At 36.2% G+C, this 15,887-nt stretch overlaps 2 protein-coding genes across 2 annotated transcripts; both read left to right on the plus strand.

Annotated features, from left to right (window-relative positions):
* LOC147532615 (kinetochore protein) lies at window positions 1–4,371 on the plus strand. The gene is made up of 8 exons (XM_086649378.1): window positions 1–851; window positions 1,191–1,256; window positions 1,852–1,998; window positions 2,172–2,285; window positions 2,460–2,549; window positions 2,664–2,786; window positions 2,951–3,186; window positions 4,078–4,371. The coding sequence occupies exons 1-8, from the start codon at window positions 695–697 to the stop codon at window positions 4,087–4,089; spliced, it is 945 nt and encodes a 314-aa protein (XP_086505504.1). The 5' UTR covers window positions 1–694; the 3' UTR covers window positions 4,090–4,371.
* Window positions 4,372–5,295: 924 nt separating this feature from the next.
* LOC147532616 (FKBP12-interacting protein of 37 kDa-like) lies at window positions 5,296–12,477 on the plus strand. Its single transcript, XM_086647859.1, has 14 exons — window positions 5,296–5,479; window positions 5,587–5,635; window positions 5,716–5,777; window positions 6,577–6,644; window positions 6,755–6,791; window positions 7,433–7,520; window positions 7,934–7,998; window positions 8,077–8,154; window positions 8,249–8,296; window positions 9,308–9,361; window positions 10,423–10,584; window positions 10,821–10,890; window positions 11,324–11,379; window positions 12,014–12,477. The coding sequence occupies exons 1-14, from the start codon at window positions 5,468–5,470 to the stop codon at window positions 12,161–12,163; spliced, it is 999 nt and encodes a 332-aa protein (XP_086503985.1). The 5' UTR covers window positions 5,296–5,467; the 3' UTR covers window positions 12,164–12,477.
* The last annotated feature ends 3,410 nt before the right edge of the window (window positions 12,478–15,887 follow it).

Consider the following 15,887-nt stretch of genomic DNA (forward strand, 5'->3'; position numbering starts at 1 on the left):
ATGTTACACTTTCTTTATGAGCGCCCCCTACCAAAATGGCACCTCCCCACTGACCGTTTGACTTGGAACCCAAACTGAAGGGCAGACCACCTTTTTCTTCCCTTCTTTTCCTTTACTTCAGAAAATTTCCCCAATTTCTCTCTCTAAAACCTCCGCCCTAACCCTAGAGGTCTAACAAGGTGCGGTAACTATTATGTTGCATTTTGAACCAGGTTTTCAATTTCACTGTGCTTCATGAAGAGTTGAAGGTGATTATTTCCTCTAATCGTTTTCTTACTCTTGAAGTCTCGACTTACATTTTTCCCATTTCAAAGCTCGTCGGAAGTGTGGAGGTGATTCCGGTGGAAGATTGAAGTGGTTGGAGTCGGAGATGTAAATTTTTTTGAAGATTTAAGTTGTGGATGTTTATATAATAAGTAGTGCTCGGGTCAATGACCACTAACCTCAACTAATAACTTTGGGGGTGCTTTTAGCAGTAGCACCCTCCGGATAATAAATCTTTGGAATTTCAATTTCGAATTTAGGTTGGCGCGTGGATCGACGACATAAAGAAAAAGAAAGCAAGGGTTTTTCCAGTACTAGAGCTCGCCGGGATTTATCTCCACGATTATAAAATGACTTCCCTGCGAATTTGAAATCTCTCTCTCATTCTCAGCTCTTTACTCTTTCTCTCTCTATACTAAAAATTCAAGAAATGGTGGATCCGATTCAAAAGAAAATGCAGGAGTTTCGTTTGATCTGTGATAAAGAGATCTCAATTCAACAGGATAAAATGAGTTCATCACTGACTTTCTTTAAGAATTCACTCCAATCGGTTAAGCTCAGTGCCGAACAAACTGCCCTAAATCAAGGTACTAGTACTACATATATATCGACCTCTTTTTCATTTTGTACTGTGACAGAATTGGGGGATTTCAGTTGAATTGTCGTTTCTAGTTAGGAAATTTAGGTTTTTTTTTTGAGAATTCACAGTTGTATTTTCGCTAAAAAAAAAATAGTCTTTATTGATATGGTTGAGGTTTACTATTTCAGTTTGAAAATTAGGGTTCTTTATTAGGAATTAGGTTATTTTGGCTGAGTTTGATGAGGTTTAGGTTCTACTTTGAAGTTGAAAGTATACTAAAAATAACAGTTTCTTTATCTTGTCAAGGTTTGCATTTGTAATTCCTGTGTTTTCTTTTAACTTCTAGAAAAAGTTGGACAGCTCAAAGCTCGCCTGAGAGAAAAAGAAGATGAATTGGTTAAAGCTCTAGCAGGTATATCTACCCATATATTGTTCTTTCACTAAATTTGAGTTATTTTAAGTAGATAATGTGGCAAATACCGTGTATTACGAAATTTCATGCTATATCCCATTTTTAGGTTCTGTTTTAGTTGAAGTTGTGATCTTTGTTTATGGTAAGCCGCAAAATTGACGGTATTAATGAAGCAATGCGGCTATGGTTTCATTCTTTGATTAACTATCACATATGGATAACTTTTCTCTCTTTTACTTGGATTTCCTGCAACGTTGTTTTAGCTTTTATTGTTCAAACCACTTCAGCATTTAGACCATGTTTGACGTGTGGGAATGGAATGCAATTACCAGGAATCGCATTTCAATTCTATTCCCTTACTTTACCAAATTATACAATAAATAAGGTATTCCGATTACTAAGAATCACATTACAGGATAGATATTCCTAGTAATCACATTACTTTCCCATGTGCCGGACACGGCCTTATAGGTTTTAAGATGTATGGGTATATCATACATTTTTCTTTTTGCAAGGATCCTAATGCCTCTTTAACTTTTGCTGATTACATAGTGAAATATCTTATAATAGTTACTCTCCCTTTTACCGTTTACAGTGAAGACCCGTAAAGAGGCCAAGCGCATGGCTATAGCCGATTCCATTTCTGCTGCCAAATCGAGAACAGAAGAACTCAAAAGGATTGTCCAAACTCAAACAGCTAGGAAAGATGAGTATGCATCAATAATTTCTCAACAATCACAAGGTGAGTATTGTTGTCTTGGTAGATTTAATTAAAAAATATAAATTATGAAGAGAGAAAGGAATGAGTGAAAGAGTTCAACATGGATAATCTACTATTAAGATATAAGAGACTGAATACTACTATCTAGTAAATTTGCCTATGCCTGAATCTCGCTTCCTCCTTTTTTATGAAAGCTTTGGGAAGCCTTGAAAAAAATGGCAACGAAGAGATAAAACACAAAGAAGACATAGAAGATGCTATCTCGTGGTACATAAAGGTTCTTGGCTTAAAAATTGAAGGAGGACATGGTAACTATTCCTCTCCGACAGAATGACATTTTTTTTAAATATATATCTGTGTGTGTGTGTGTGTGTGTGTGTGTGTGTGTGTGTGTGTGTGTGTGTGTGTGTGTGTGTATTTATACTCTTATGGTATGAGAGTATGAAAGCGCACCATTGTACTAAAATTTGGTATCATATCAGGAGTCAAATTTATATTCAATAATATTAACATGGACAATCCACGTCAAGAGTACTCATTTACTGTTCGACATGCTGACAATATGTATACTTGTAAGTGGGTACTTTTACTTTGTTGTTTTCCTGAAAATTCTCATTTCTCATGGTTAAAAGTATTGAAGCCATTGAAATTTTGATATGCTTCTTTCAATATCCAATTCTTCTCAGTGCTAGATTGTGATCCATACTTGGATGACACGAAAGAGTTAATACACGAGCTGAATCGAACTAATGGTTTGTTCAAGTTTGTCCGGATTATGAGAAATAAGTTTCAAGCTGCTGCATCAATTGGTATGCTCCTTTATCTTGCATCCGTATTACTTCCGTCGTGCATCCACTGTAGTTAGTTGATACCTGAACCACCATTATCTTTGCTGATGATAATTATGACTTTTTGGTTCTGCACTTCTATTTTGCTCTCTTATAAGTCTACCATTTCATCCCTAATTTATCAGGAGTACCAGATGAAGCTACTTCAACCTATCCCGATTCATGTGCAATTTCTATATCTGCACCCGCCTCTTCAATTTCAGTTGACGGAAGTGGATCCCCAAAAGCTAGAAATCAACTGCCACAACAGCCTGGAGCAGTGAACGCATCTTACAAAAAGATGAACCTTGGTCGAAAGAGTAAATCGACAATACTATCTCCTGCATCTGCATCATCTGTTCGTCGATCCCCTCGTTTTAAGGTATCCCAAAAGTGATATTCTATTAATATATATATATATATATATATATTTCCTACTTTCATTTTCAGTGAAGAAGCATTTCCTTGACAACTTGTAGTTCATCACATTAAGGTCATTTAACAAGTGTCATGGTAAGAACAATTGTTACATGCCTGACCAGCCACATATACAACGTTAAAATGTGGAAGACCGGTGTCCAGTTTCTTATAGTTGAAATTGGCAGGTTTCATTTTTCAATATGGAAATCCAAGTGTCTTATGACTATTATTCCGAGCCCCTGATCATTCATTGTATCCTCTACTATGAACCATGTTGTCTAATTGTACTGTAAAAGTAGAAACCTATTGAAATTTTCGGATCTCCTCACTTTTTGCACACTGAGAATCTCTAAGGTAGTGGCGAGTTAGAGTATCTCCAATGCAAGACTTAATTTGAAAAACTCTAACACGTAGGATTTTTTTAGTTTTTGACAAAAACTCCCTCCAATGCAAAACTTAGTTTGGATCTTAAGATGTTATGACAGTAAAAAAATGGATGTCTCAAGAGAACTCAATATTTGAGATTTCTATTGAGGATATCAATTGTCCAGTACTCCAATCAATACTAAAAATTTAACTACTCGTCTAGAAAATGTCACCCAAGTAGTTTTTAGGTTTCTAGAGTATTGCATTGCATTGGAGATGTCTTTTAATTGAGGATATCAATATTGTTATCTAGGAAAGAGAATCTAATTGAGACTTGACACACAAGACATCTGAAATTTTTTTGAGTTTTGCATTGGAGATGCTCTTAGTAGTACAGGTCATATATTCTGGCAGGTATGCCTTCTTGAATCCCTTGGGTTTGATCTTTACGTTCTCAACTGAATTATAATTGTGTCGTTTATAACAGGTCAAGAAATGACAAACTAAAAACAGGAAGATCTCTTCACCACCAACGAGATCAGCTCGTTTATCACCCCTAACTATCAACTCTATAGGATGAACAACTTCAGATTGTACGATGATCGATGAGGTTAAAGACATGTAAACTATAATTTGTGCTCACCTATGTCACAAGGATAGGATTTTAGATTGAAGTTAACTGAATAGAACTGGAACTCCTCGATCCAGAGATGGTCATGTATGATATGTAAGGATGCTAATTTAGAGATCTTTATTTCGTAATTTAAGCGTTGTTCTTTTTTGTGTCTTGTTCCTTTTTTCCTTTGCGATTTGTTTCGGGGGGCATGATTTCGTATTTCATCGAAACTAATTCATTTGAAAATTTGTAACCTATTCAAAAGCTTCACGGATCGAGGACAGTTGTTTACCTTTAATTGCAGTTGTGCATTGTGGAGTTAAACTTATAACATGGAGTATTCTTGGCTAGATTGTCTTCATAATTAATCAAACAAAAGATAACATAGTTGAAAGGGCAGGCCCGACCTAGCTACCTTCTTCATGGTTGACCATGGTGCTGAGCTAGAGTGTGCTGACTTGCTCTCAGTATGACAATAATATATTTCTTTTTTTTTTTTATGAGAACAATAATATATTTCAGTAGTCGTACTTCTTGACTATGCCGTCAATTTTCACTTCATTGTATCTATACTGTGCCACCTAAATAAGTACTAGGTTTCCGAGCGTGTGACAAATCTCTCTTGGCTAAAGCCCAAGATGGCATTTAAATCAAAATTCTTAAGAACCCTTTGGAGAGTCGAGATGGAAAAAGAGAGAACAATCAGTAATAAAAATGATGTCGATTTTGGAAAGAAAAACGTGGGTAGTAGTTATTGCAAATATATTCTAGCCGATTTTGATCGATTTACACTAATACCTTTCTGTTTTGATTTAATTTACATGAAGATGTTTTATACTAGTTGTCGGATGCGATCTTTTATTAAACTCCCAATAAAATTAGACGGCAAAATTGTCCCTCTTGTAACCGGCTGACCTGTTTTAATATATAGGGTATTTCTTCGCCAAGTAATATATTTGACTTTTTTTTTTTTTTTTTGTTGAAAGAATATATTTGACTTCACAGGGCCATTTACTATGATAGTGATTATAATGATATTAGTACATCAATAAAATGTAATAAACACGAACCACGTCAAATCTAAATCTTATAGATACGGACGTAAAGACCAACTAAAATACAAGCCAAAATGAACAATAAAATACTTAAATCAGGTTAAAATAGGAGTTGCCCAAAATCTTAGACTTGAGAATTCAGGGAAATACAAATTTCCCCCGCCCATTCACAAAACCGCGGGAGTATTTCTAGGGTTTTTCAGTTGATGGCTAACGACGTAAGAATTCTAATTTTCTACTTGATATTTGAAGCTGCTATCTTCTTTCTTCAATTCTGTGGTTGAGAGGTTTGATTTGATCTTTTCATTCCGATTTTGAAAATTAGGAGGATGATTTCGGTGGAGATTCTCCTGGAACGAATAACAAGCGATCAGGTTGTCATCATTTCTCGTTTTATTATCTGTTATGTATGGAACTCAAATTCATAGATTTAGTTCTAATGGTGGAATAATAGGTAGCAAACGGAGTTTTGGAGACCTGGATGACGACGACGATGATGATTTATTCGGTTCTAAGGTACATCGTTGTCATCTGAAAATCTAATTTTTTTTAAATGAGAGTTCGAAAGATTGTATTTGTTCAGAATTGGTTTCTCCTAATACTTTTATGTTAGCATGAGTTGTTTAATGATAGAATGATTTGGTTTGTTAACCTAAAATTGAATCAGAATTAGTCAGCGTTGTTTGTAGAACTAGGAATTTAGAGAAAATGACTATATATCAAAAACATATCTATGATATGTAAGAATATACTAATGATATATAAGACATTTTTTGCGTATCGGCAAGTAGCTATATATCATACAAGATATATTGGGGATATATATCGACGTTTTATTGTTTTGTGATATCATTTCCATTGGCGATTAGTATGAAATTATGGAAGTCCCAGAAAGAAATCAGATATCCTTCACAGATCGTATTCACAAACTCTAAATCATGAACCCACAACTAACTACCGATAAAAGCCGCATCCTATGACTATGACAGTTTGGTGTATGTTACCGTCAATGTCTCAGTTAGTCATTTTGGATATATCAAACGTTTAGTGTTTCATTTGTTTCGTTCTTAGAATCCACATTTTGCATCGCGAGTTGCCACATTGACTATTACTGTTCGTTTTTCTGAGAAGTCCTCATAGGCTATTACTTGATGTTTATTGCTTTGAGGCTTCCTAATCCTTTTATTTCTTTTGTTGTTATTGTTTCGGGTAAAGAAATGAACTAAGTCCACCTTGGGTTAAAGTAAGACGAGGTAAATTTGATTTTCACAAAATTCAAAATGAGAATTTTCTTTTAAATTTCTTGTCACATCAGCAAAGGGCCAAAGTAGAAGAATCAGCACCTGGGGCTACCACTGGAATGATTTTATCTCTTCGTGAAAGGTATCATAGTCTGGTGGATATATAAGTCTTCGAATTTAGTTGCATTTATAAGCTAACTGGTTTAGAGTTTATCTCATAAATTCCATTTAACTTTTCTTTTAATCTTGTAGTCTCCAGAACTGTAAGGATGACCTTGCAACATGTCAGGTATGTGTTTCTTCTTCTCTTATTATAGTTCCTTTCATCTCTGTTTTGTCTTTTGAATTTTTTGTTATTTGAATTGGTGAACCATATGCTGAATTTGGCCATTTGAAATATCGGGCTTGTGCATTGGAGGTTGGACTTGCACTTTTTACTTTTTTTTTTCTCTTCCATTATAAGCATCTTGTCATTTTATCCACAATGATTAGTGGCATCATTTAAGATGAAGAGTTTTTTTCACCAGTTATAAGTTAGGACTCAACTGCTACAGAGTGCGAGTCTGGTTTGTGCCAAATAAACATAATACAAACTACATGTAAATATATGCTGATATTGGATTTTAGTAGTTTGAAGTTTCTCACAGAGATGTGTTTTTTCTGACACTTGGAAACATCTTCTGATATAGTAGTATGTTTTGTGACTCAGTAACTGTGTCTCATAGCAGTAATGCTATACCTCATTAAAATAAGGCAAATGGAATTCTTAAGTACATAAAAGTCAGAAGATGGACCATGTTATGGAGTTACTCCATAACCTCATTTTGTTTCTCATGTATCTGTGGGTTACATTTTATCCTGAATTGGGAGCTTGCTGTTAGAAAATTTTCTACTTCCTTGTTTATTTTATTTATTTATCTACTTATTTAGGTGGCGCTTGATGCAGCAAAATCAGAAATTCAAAAATGGCATTCCGTCTTTCAGAATGAGCCCATCATACCAGACGGCAAATCTCCAGGTTAGCTCTTTCACTTCTTATAATAAAACACGACTTATGTCCCAGTCATAAGAACAAGAAGTAACCTTACCAATCATAGTTTTTTCCTCAGTCATAAAGAAGTATTGGCCTTATCACAATTTTCATCCCTAACTCAGGCCGCCAAATTTTTGAGATCCCACATGATAAACAGACAGACACGCACACATACAACAGACACGCAAGCACACATATTGAACAACCAGTCTTGCTATGAGATGTGATACATTGAACAAACAAATTTTCAATTGAGAAATTAGTAGTGGGCCTAGCTGGATCCAAGGGGTGATATTTTGGAAGAAAAGATTTCCATACATATGATTTTGTTTACTATTACCTCTATGCTTTTTTGTTGTTGTCTCACAAGCTTCCGTGAGTTCTTTCTATTTTTGTAGAACCTGTGTTAGTGGTCAGATATCTTCAAACCTTGAAGTCTTCTGAGGAGTCCCTGAAAGAACAGGTCGGTGTTCTGTATTTCACTTTTGTGGCAGCATAAATAGAGATAAGTACCCTAGTTTTCATTGTCACCTTTTTTCAGCTTGAGAAGGCAAAGAAAAAGGAAGCTGCTTTTATTGTAACATTTGCAAAACGAGAACAGGAGATAGCGGAATTGAAGGTTAGGATGTAATAGATACATGGCTTTTCTTTATTTACTATGAAATCTTGTGTGTTATAGTCTCTAACATTAAGTAGCAATTACATATTTCCAGTCTGCTGTTCGGGATCTCAAAGTGCAATTGAAGCCACCGTCAATGCAGGTACCTGGATACTAACCGTACATCTGGACGGGTTTCATTTAGTATTTGTGTAAGCTATAATGTTTGATATAGGAGAGACATACTCGTCTAATTTTATCTGTGGAACAGTGGAAATAGGAGTTGATGGTCACTTATTTATTATGGAGTTCTAAGCAGTAGTCTATTTACCTGGCAGTGTATCGCTTACTGAGGGCAACCTCATGGGATAACACCACTTAACAATCTTCTCGACTTTCATCATGTCTTCTTGAGCTACTAAATCAATATGACCTTTCACCTTGGAGTCTATATCTGTGTATCCTCATCTTCTTAGTGACATTGCTGCTGGAGTAATGTTCATGTTATCTTTTTACAGCGAGGTGTTAAAAGCACTTGATTTGGTTAGTGACACTAGTCACTTGTATCGTAAATCTCTAAGAATATTTTTTTTCCCTTTTTATTGGTAATATGACCTAGTTTGATGGTTTCACGAAGAGCCATTTCCACACTGAGATATATGCTCATGGTATTTTATTTTGGAAGGTTTCATGCATTCTGGTCTGTTAACGTCAAGTCCTTAAGTATTGGTTATCTGGTGTCCCTTGTAGCTTGTATTCTTTATTTTCTTATCGGATACATATTAACAATGTTTGAAATAACTGTCCAGGTGTACGTATTTTAAGTCATTATCGAAGTTTGTCCGTTTGAATCCAATAACTTCTTTAGAAATTTCAGTTTTGTTTTTCACTGTTATTTTGAGTTGTTTGGCAACACTTCAGACTTTACACTATGGTAGTAAAGTAGAAAAACTTGTTATGTTATATTTTTACATAACTGATGTCATTTCGTTCAGCAAATCTTTTACGTATTTTACGCATTGAGGCGCGCCTCGAGGCACCGCCTCGCCTTGTGAGAGCAAACCGCCTTGAGGCGTAAAAACGTATTTTAAAACCTTGCATATTAACAAATGCGATAGTGGTATTACATTAAATATTTGTCTCACAAAGTTACAGAGTTTGTTCATGTTGACAGGCAAGGAGGTTATTGCTTGATCCAGCTATACATGAGCAATTTACGCGTTTAAAGGTACTGTAGGTTATTGTCTTTAATACCAGGTCTTTAGTTAATGTTTTTTTTACAAGGAAAGATTCTCTCTGATATAAATTGTTAGCAGTTTTGAACTTCAAGCATGATAGACCACTTGCTAGATTTGGTATGAGAAAGTCTTGTCAAGTTCCAGGATTGTGTAATTATCCCAGATCTACACTTTATGGCTGGATCTGATCCTTCTATAAACCCTAGTATGGAGGGACTGGTATAACCAATTTGAATCGGAATCCCAGCTTTTCAAAGTAACTTTCATATGATTTTATCTTTCTCTCCAAGAACTTGCACTTATGGAAAACTTCATCTCTTATTGTATCTTTTGAACAAGAGAAAGAATTCATATGTTAATATATGATAATGCACAAGTTTCAATAAACAGAAACAGAGGTTCTGGAAAACAATGCACTTAGACACTAAAACGTTTACAGTGTTGCAGGGATTGCCTTTGAGAATTATGAGTGAAGTCCCTAATTTTGTTCTATTCTTCACCTTGGCCCTAAAGAAGAGTAGCATATGAATCGTCACCTTAATGTCGTCGAAGTCAAATCTTTTTCCCTTGAAAGACACCCCTATTACAAGCCTTCCTTATACGTCATATAACAGCACGGGGTATTAGGTCCCATAGCTTTTTACCTTCTTTGTGAATACTTGTCCTCCAAGAACAAAGAAGTTCATTCAAATCCTTCGAATGGTCCTAACCAATAGGGGAACTATAAAAAAACTTCCAAATCCCCCAAGCAAGTATAAGTGAAGAAAAAGGTGGTCCATTGATCCCTTGTTTTGTATTTTATTGGAACTTGATAGTCGTAATAATACTTGTCTCTGGTTCTAATTTGGGTAATTCTTAAGTACTTTGATTTTTTTTTTTTAATGCGAGAACGCTTGAGGATACATTAATCTGATGAAAAGAATTTGTTGAAAGTGTATTATTTTGATATATTTTTTTATCTTTGAGCTAAAACAGCTCCTGTGACTTTTGTCCTACTTTTGCTTCTTTGTTTTGGTAAGAGCTACTAATCTTTGCTTTTTCGCACTAGCAGAAACTGGTTGAGGAGAAGGATAAGAAAGTAAAAGAACTGGAGGATAATCTTAATGCTATTAATTTTACCCCATCCAGCAAGATGGGAACAATGATTATGGCCAAATGTAGGACCTTGCAGGTGGAAAATGAGGAGATTGGACAGATCGCCACTGAAGGAAAGGTATAGAACAAGTATTATCCCACAATGGACAAGTTGTTGCACATTTCTTGTGCGCTTGTATATTTATGCTTCCGCTAACCTCAACTGCCCTTTTAACTCATGTTATGGTATTTATTTTTCCGATAGAAAGCGATTCCAGTATTTAAACTCTAGATAGAGTTTATATCAGCCTCTTTTCGATGCACAAGTTTTGATTCCTGATTGCTGCTTAAGGACTACATTTCTTTGATTTGCAGATCCATGATCTAGCAATGAAACTTGCTCTACAGAAATCTCAAAATGTAGAACTCAGAAAAGAATTTGATGGTAAGATTCATATCTAATGGACATTAATTGTGCTTGCGCAAACAGAGCTTTATGCGACTCTTTATTGTTGGTGCTTAATATCTTATGAAATCTGAAGGTAGAACTTGTTTGATTTTGTTAAATTGTAGGTTTTGACTTGAAGTTCGAAAACAACTTTCGGTCTTTTTATGCATTCACTTGATTCTCCTATAAGTTCTTGATTTCTTTGAAGGTTTAAGATGATGATTAATTGTTGTTTTTGTGCAATACGCCTATTCCTATACTTTGTTTCTGAATATTCATTTTAAGAGTTTTCATGATTCCCTTGGATTAATTATCGTAGATTTTATAGGCAAAACACATTTGTGAAGAATATGTCTAGTTCTAATTATTTGTTGTAAGTTATTCTGGCATATCGGTTTATTGATTTTAATGCTTTTGTTTGGATGTGCAGGGTTGCATAAGCACATGGACGGATTACTTGATGATGTGGAAAAATCAAATGAGTTGGTAAGTTGGGTTAGACAAGTAGTTAAGACTCTTGGGTGAAACTCTTTGATACTGAACGAGAGGTCAGGAGATCAAAAAAGCTCTGAAGGAATACTTGCTCATAAGTGTCTTTACGAACTCTTAGCTCCAAAATGTCACTCTATTGAACAAATTTTAGTCGGTCGTCTGTTATGTGTTCCAGATCCATCTTAGGGCATCCATAATGTCTGACCTGTAAATTACTCATACAGGCCCTTTGCCTGTAAAAAATTAGTTATGAGTTCCCAAAACGCCTCCAATATTTGACCAGCCTTCCTGTGTGGCCCCTATATTTGACCGATAGACAGCGTAGGCCCTAACTAACAGTTCCTTGTAAAAATTATCTTTTTCTCTTTACGGTTTTGCCTTTTCATCATTTTCTAGTTTCTACTCTCCGGTCGCTTACTATTTCTTAATTATTAATAGAGTGAAGAAAGAGAGGTAGGAGACGAGGGTCGGCAGTCCTCTCTCTCTCTCTCTTTCCAGTTAGTTCAGGTTTTTCTGGGTTCCCGAGGGAATATATAAACCACAACTGTGTTTTGTATAGTATTCTACTTATTTCCCCCCCTTTTGTTGACATGCTTAAGTAACTTAGATGTTGAAAATATGGCATTAGGTACTAACATTACAGGAGAGCTTAGAAGAAAAGGAATCTGAAATCAGAAGGTTGAAGGAAGCACTGTCTCAGAGAGCAGGAACAGAAAAAGTTGAGGAAGATGATTTAGCCAGTGAGGAAAAAACGACGGATGAGGTTGATTCTGTCTAAACTGCTTGAGGTTTAGGATTCTAAGTGTCAGGTCAAATCCACATTGGTATATGGACATCGATATAACTTTTTTACATTCAGCATTTCCATTTATCTTTGCTCGAAGAATGTTTCGAGAGTCGATAACTGTGGAAAAGTTACTGTTTTGTTTCGAAATTAGAGGGGCAGAACTTTTGATGTGGCTCAAACCTCATTAGAGCCAATTTCTGTTCAGGGAACACCATATTCTTTTTGAGTGATTAATTACATCATATGACATAGATACAACAAATGGTACAGTTATATCGAAATAGTTAATTGTTTTGGTTAAGTAATCCAGGCAAGTAGCTGTACTTTTTTTTGGCCTTTAGTTTCGTGTGCAACATATAGACTGCTATTGAGCCCAACGGGAGGAGCTTAGAGTAAAGGTCATGTATTGTGTTGAAGAGTGGTTGTCATTTCCAAGACCTGTTGGTTGAATGACTTTGAAATGAAATTGGACATTTGAAACAATTTTGTCAATCAAAAGTTGAAATCTAAAACTTTTCCGCAAAAGATTAGCTGTGATGATGAGAGATTGAGTTTCTTTCCCTAAATCTGTATTAACAAAACTACTTTTCCAGGGAATATAGATTGTCTTTTTTTTTTTTTTCTTTCGGGTAGTTCTTGGCTACTACGAAGAGCGGTCGAGTGGTGGTGATGGTGGCAAAGGTTCTGGACTGGTTGTGGTTGAGGAGGTGGAGTTGTTGCAGTAGAGATGGTGTGGTGGTCATGGTGGTGAAGCTGTGGCGGAAGTGGTAGAGTGGTTGATTGGTTGTATATTTTTTTTTGTTGGAGTTGATTGGTTGTAGTGATGGTAAACTTTCATTGACGATGAAACTAGCTTTTAAAAAGCAATTACATAACAACTACAAAATTGTAGTGTATGTTTTTAAGAGAAAATTTGGGAGATTTTACGGGCAATGCCTAAAGTCGTTATAAGCAACTGCCAAAGTTGTTATAGGCAATTTCGTTAAAGGCAATTCTTACTTTGGTTAAGGCAATGTGTCTTTAGGAGGCAATGTCTCAACTACTGTTTGACCTAACGACATCCATTGTCGTTAAGTCGGTTCCGGCTGGCGACTTTAATGTTTTTCCCTCCTCTCTAAGTTATCCCTTCGCCGGTAGAAACACTAAGTTCCCCTTCGCCGGTAAAAACACGGCGAAGGGGAATACCTTTGTCATTTTACACCCACTTCTCAGTCTACTTTGGTCTGGATTCTAAATGCTCTCGCCATCTTTTTTATATATGCTGGATTGTAGCCTCGTCATTTTACACCTACTACTAAGACTACTTCGGTCTGAATTCTAAATGCACTCGACATCTTATTTATATATGCTCGATTGTAGCAGGACGAAATGGTAACTGTATCCCTGTCATTCACTTCCCATTAAATTTGGATAGTAAATGAGGAGGACAATCTGGCAATGATGGTGCCTTTAGTAGTCAGTTACTGCAAATTTGATTTTAATGGTGGTGTATCCCTCAGTTATTAGGAACCAAGAGATAGCAGCTTTTCTTTGAAGGAAAAGTAATTAGGTGAACAAACTTCCCTCCAAACGTAGACTTCCCTACAAAACGTGAAATTTCTTTTGACCCATCCCTCGGCAGTAAAATGACTTAAACTTTTAAGTCAAAAATTAAAAGAATAAACTTTAAAACAAAGTCAGTTTTTTTAGGCTACTGTTTTGGGGAAAGCATTAAAGTTTTCGGGGAAGACGGTGGAAAACAAAAAAAAAATTAAACCAAACACCCCTTTAATGTCGCCGGAAAAAGTCGCCGGCCGGATGTTGCCGACGAGTTCACCATCTTCTCTTCTCTTTCTTCTCTCTTTCTTGTCTTTCTCTCCGGCGAAGGGGAGGAGCCCCTTCGCCGGAGCTCGTCTGGTTTGTCCTCCCCTTCGCTGGAGCTCGTCTGGTTTGTTCAAACCAGACGCGCCTGGTTTGAAGATCAAACAAGACGGGATCTGGTTTGGTCAACAAACCAGACTCGTCTGGAAACCAGACCTCCGGCGAAGGGGCTCCTCCCCTTCGCCGGAGATGGAGAATAAAAAAAAAAAAATTGTCGCCGGAGATGATGGAGTCGTCGGAGATGGTGGAGTTGCCGGAGAAAAGAAGAAGAAGCTGAAAAGGATTTGGTTGTTTGGGAGAAATAAAAAAATCTATTTTTTTTTATTTCCACCCAAAACTTCACACCCCGGAAACTATATAGCTTTCCCCAAAGCGTTGGCCTTTTTTTACTTAATTGAAGTGGAACATTTTTCCATTGCCAAACTAACTTTTCTATTTTTTTTGCTTATATAAGTTAAAAGTAATTTATTTTAGTGTTGCCAAACGACAATCTAGTGGATCATTTTGGTATGTCCTCGTCATTTGTTTCTCATATAATGATTGATCATTGACAAACTATACAGAAGATTTACAAAAAATAGAGCAAGAACTTCAAAATTGTATACTAATTGAGGAGAACAGAAACCGCGCACTGAATTTTCCTTCCTCCTTCTTGGTCCATCAATCAATAAAAATACTCCAAGTGGTGAAGCAGATGCCCAGGTGATCATAACAAAACCTGAACTTTTCTAAATGCCCTGTAATGAAAAATTTGAACTAATTTCAGAATTGCGAAATTGAGAAACACATGAAAGTTGAATTCGTGAAGGCGAAGATCGGAAACCCTCCTTCACGAAGGGTTTCTAGATCTGGAAGCCCTCTTTGAAGGCTAAGGGAACAAAGAGTTTCCGATCTGGAGAAGAGATAAAGAGAAGAGAAGGAGAAGAAAGGAGGAAGAAGAGAAAAAAAAAATTTGGACATTGCCTCTAACCATACTTGGTCAACTTGTTTGGACCAAGTCTTAAGTGAAAAACACATTGCCTTTAACATATGTTTGGGTATTGCCTATAAAATTTCCCTATTTGTTTTGGGAGTGGCTCAAGGAACCCGGCGGAATTGCTATTCGCGTCAGGTGCCTGTAAGCACCTAGTCCGACCCAACCCCCTTCTTTTTTGTTTTTTATTTCTTTCTTCTGTTCTTTTTCGGTTCTTGTCCTCTTTTTTCTTCTCAATCTTTATCGCATCTTCTTCTCATTCGCATCACAATCATCACGTTGTCAGTGAACAACCTTAACCCAACATCATTAATCTACAATGAGGAGTTAGAGGGGGAAAGAACCTTGTTTTAGAGAGAGAAAGAAAGTAAAACCACTATGGAAATAACCTTGATTTCAAATCAACCTTGATCAATGATGATGAGTTAGAGAGAAAGGACCTTGGTTCCAAAAGCTTGATCCTAAACCACTATTAAAAATCCTCTTGGATTGGTTTCAGACTGGTCATTATGAGACTTTTCGAACTGGTCCAAGTTTGAAAGTTTGCTTTGGGTTTCAGATGGGTCGATCCGAGGTCTTTATACTCGGGTGCCAACAACGTTGGGGGTCAATCGAGACTGCCCTTAGTCAATCTCCTCAATGCTAACAACAATTTTTTCAGGTGCTTTTAGCCGCCGCACCCATTTGTTTCTCTAACCTCAAATAAATTGCAATATTTTTAAACAAAATGAATAAAATTCCCAATAAGCATTCAAAAAGATAAAACCCAACTTTTAGATTATTTTAAGTCAAAGAGAAAGTACAAATCTCATACTTTCTCGCATCCTGTCTTTTTAGGTAGTATATCAATTAAGAACATTTCCAATGCAACACCCAATCTTA

This window comes from Eschscholzia californica, unplaced genomic scaffold (assembly GCF_041429995.1).
Source record: "Eschscholzia californica isolate CP2 unplaced genomic scaffold, dmEscCali1.0.p SCAF_6, whole genome shotgun sequence".
Lineage (NCBI taxonomy): Eukaryota > Viridiplantae > Streptophyta > Magnoliopsida > Ranunculales > Papaveraceae > Eschscholzia > Eschscholzia californica.

What these genes read in the sequence shown, in the direction of transcription:
- LOC147532616 (XM_086647859.1), top strand. An exon ending in AGGAGATAGCGGAATTGAAG is followed by an intron (nt 8,155 to 8,248) that starts GTTAGGATGTAA and finishes ACATATTTCCAG; the next exon opens with TCTGCTGTTCGGGATCTCAA. An exon ending in AGCAATTTACGCGTTTAAAG is followed by an intron (nt 9,362 to 10,422) that starts GTACTGTAGGTT and finishes TCGCACTAGCAG; the next exon opens with AAACTGGTTGAGGAGAAGGA.
- LOC147532615 (XM_086649378.1), top strand. Translation starts at nt 695, where the DNA reads ATGGTGGATCCGATTCAAAAGAAAATGCAGGAGTTTCGTTTGATCTGT. An exon ending in ACAAACTGCCCTAAATCAAG is followed by an intron (nt 852 to 1,190) that starts GTACTAGTACTA and finishes TTTAACTTCTAG; the next exon opens with AAAAAGTTGGACAGCTCAAA. An exon ending in AAAAATTGAAGGAGGACATG is followed by an intron (nt 2,286 to 2,459) that starts GTAACTATTCCT and finishes GTATCATATCAG; the next exon opens with GAGTCAAATTTATATTCAAT.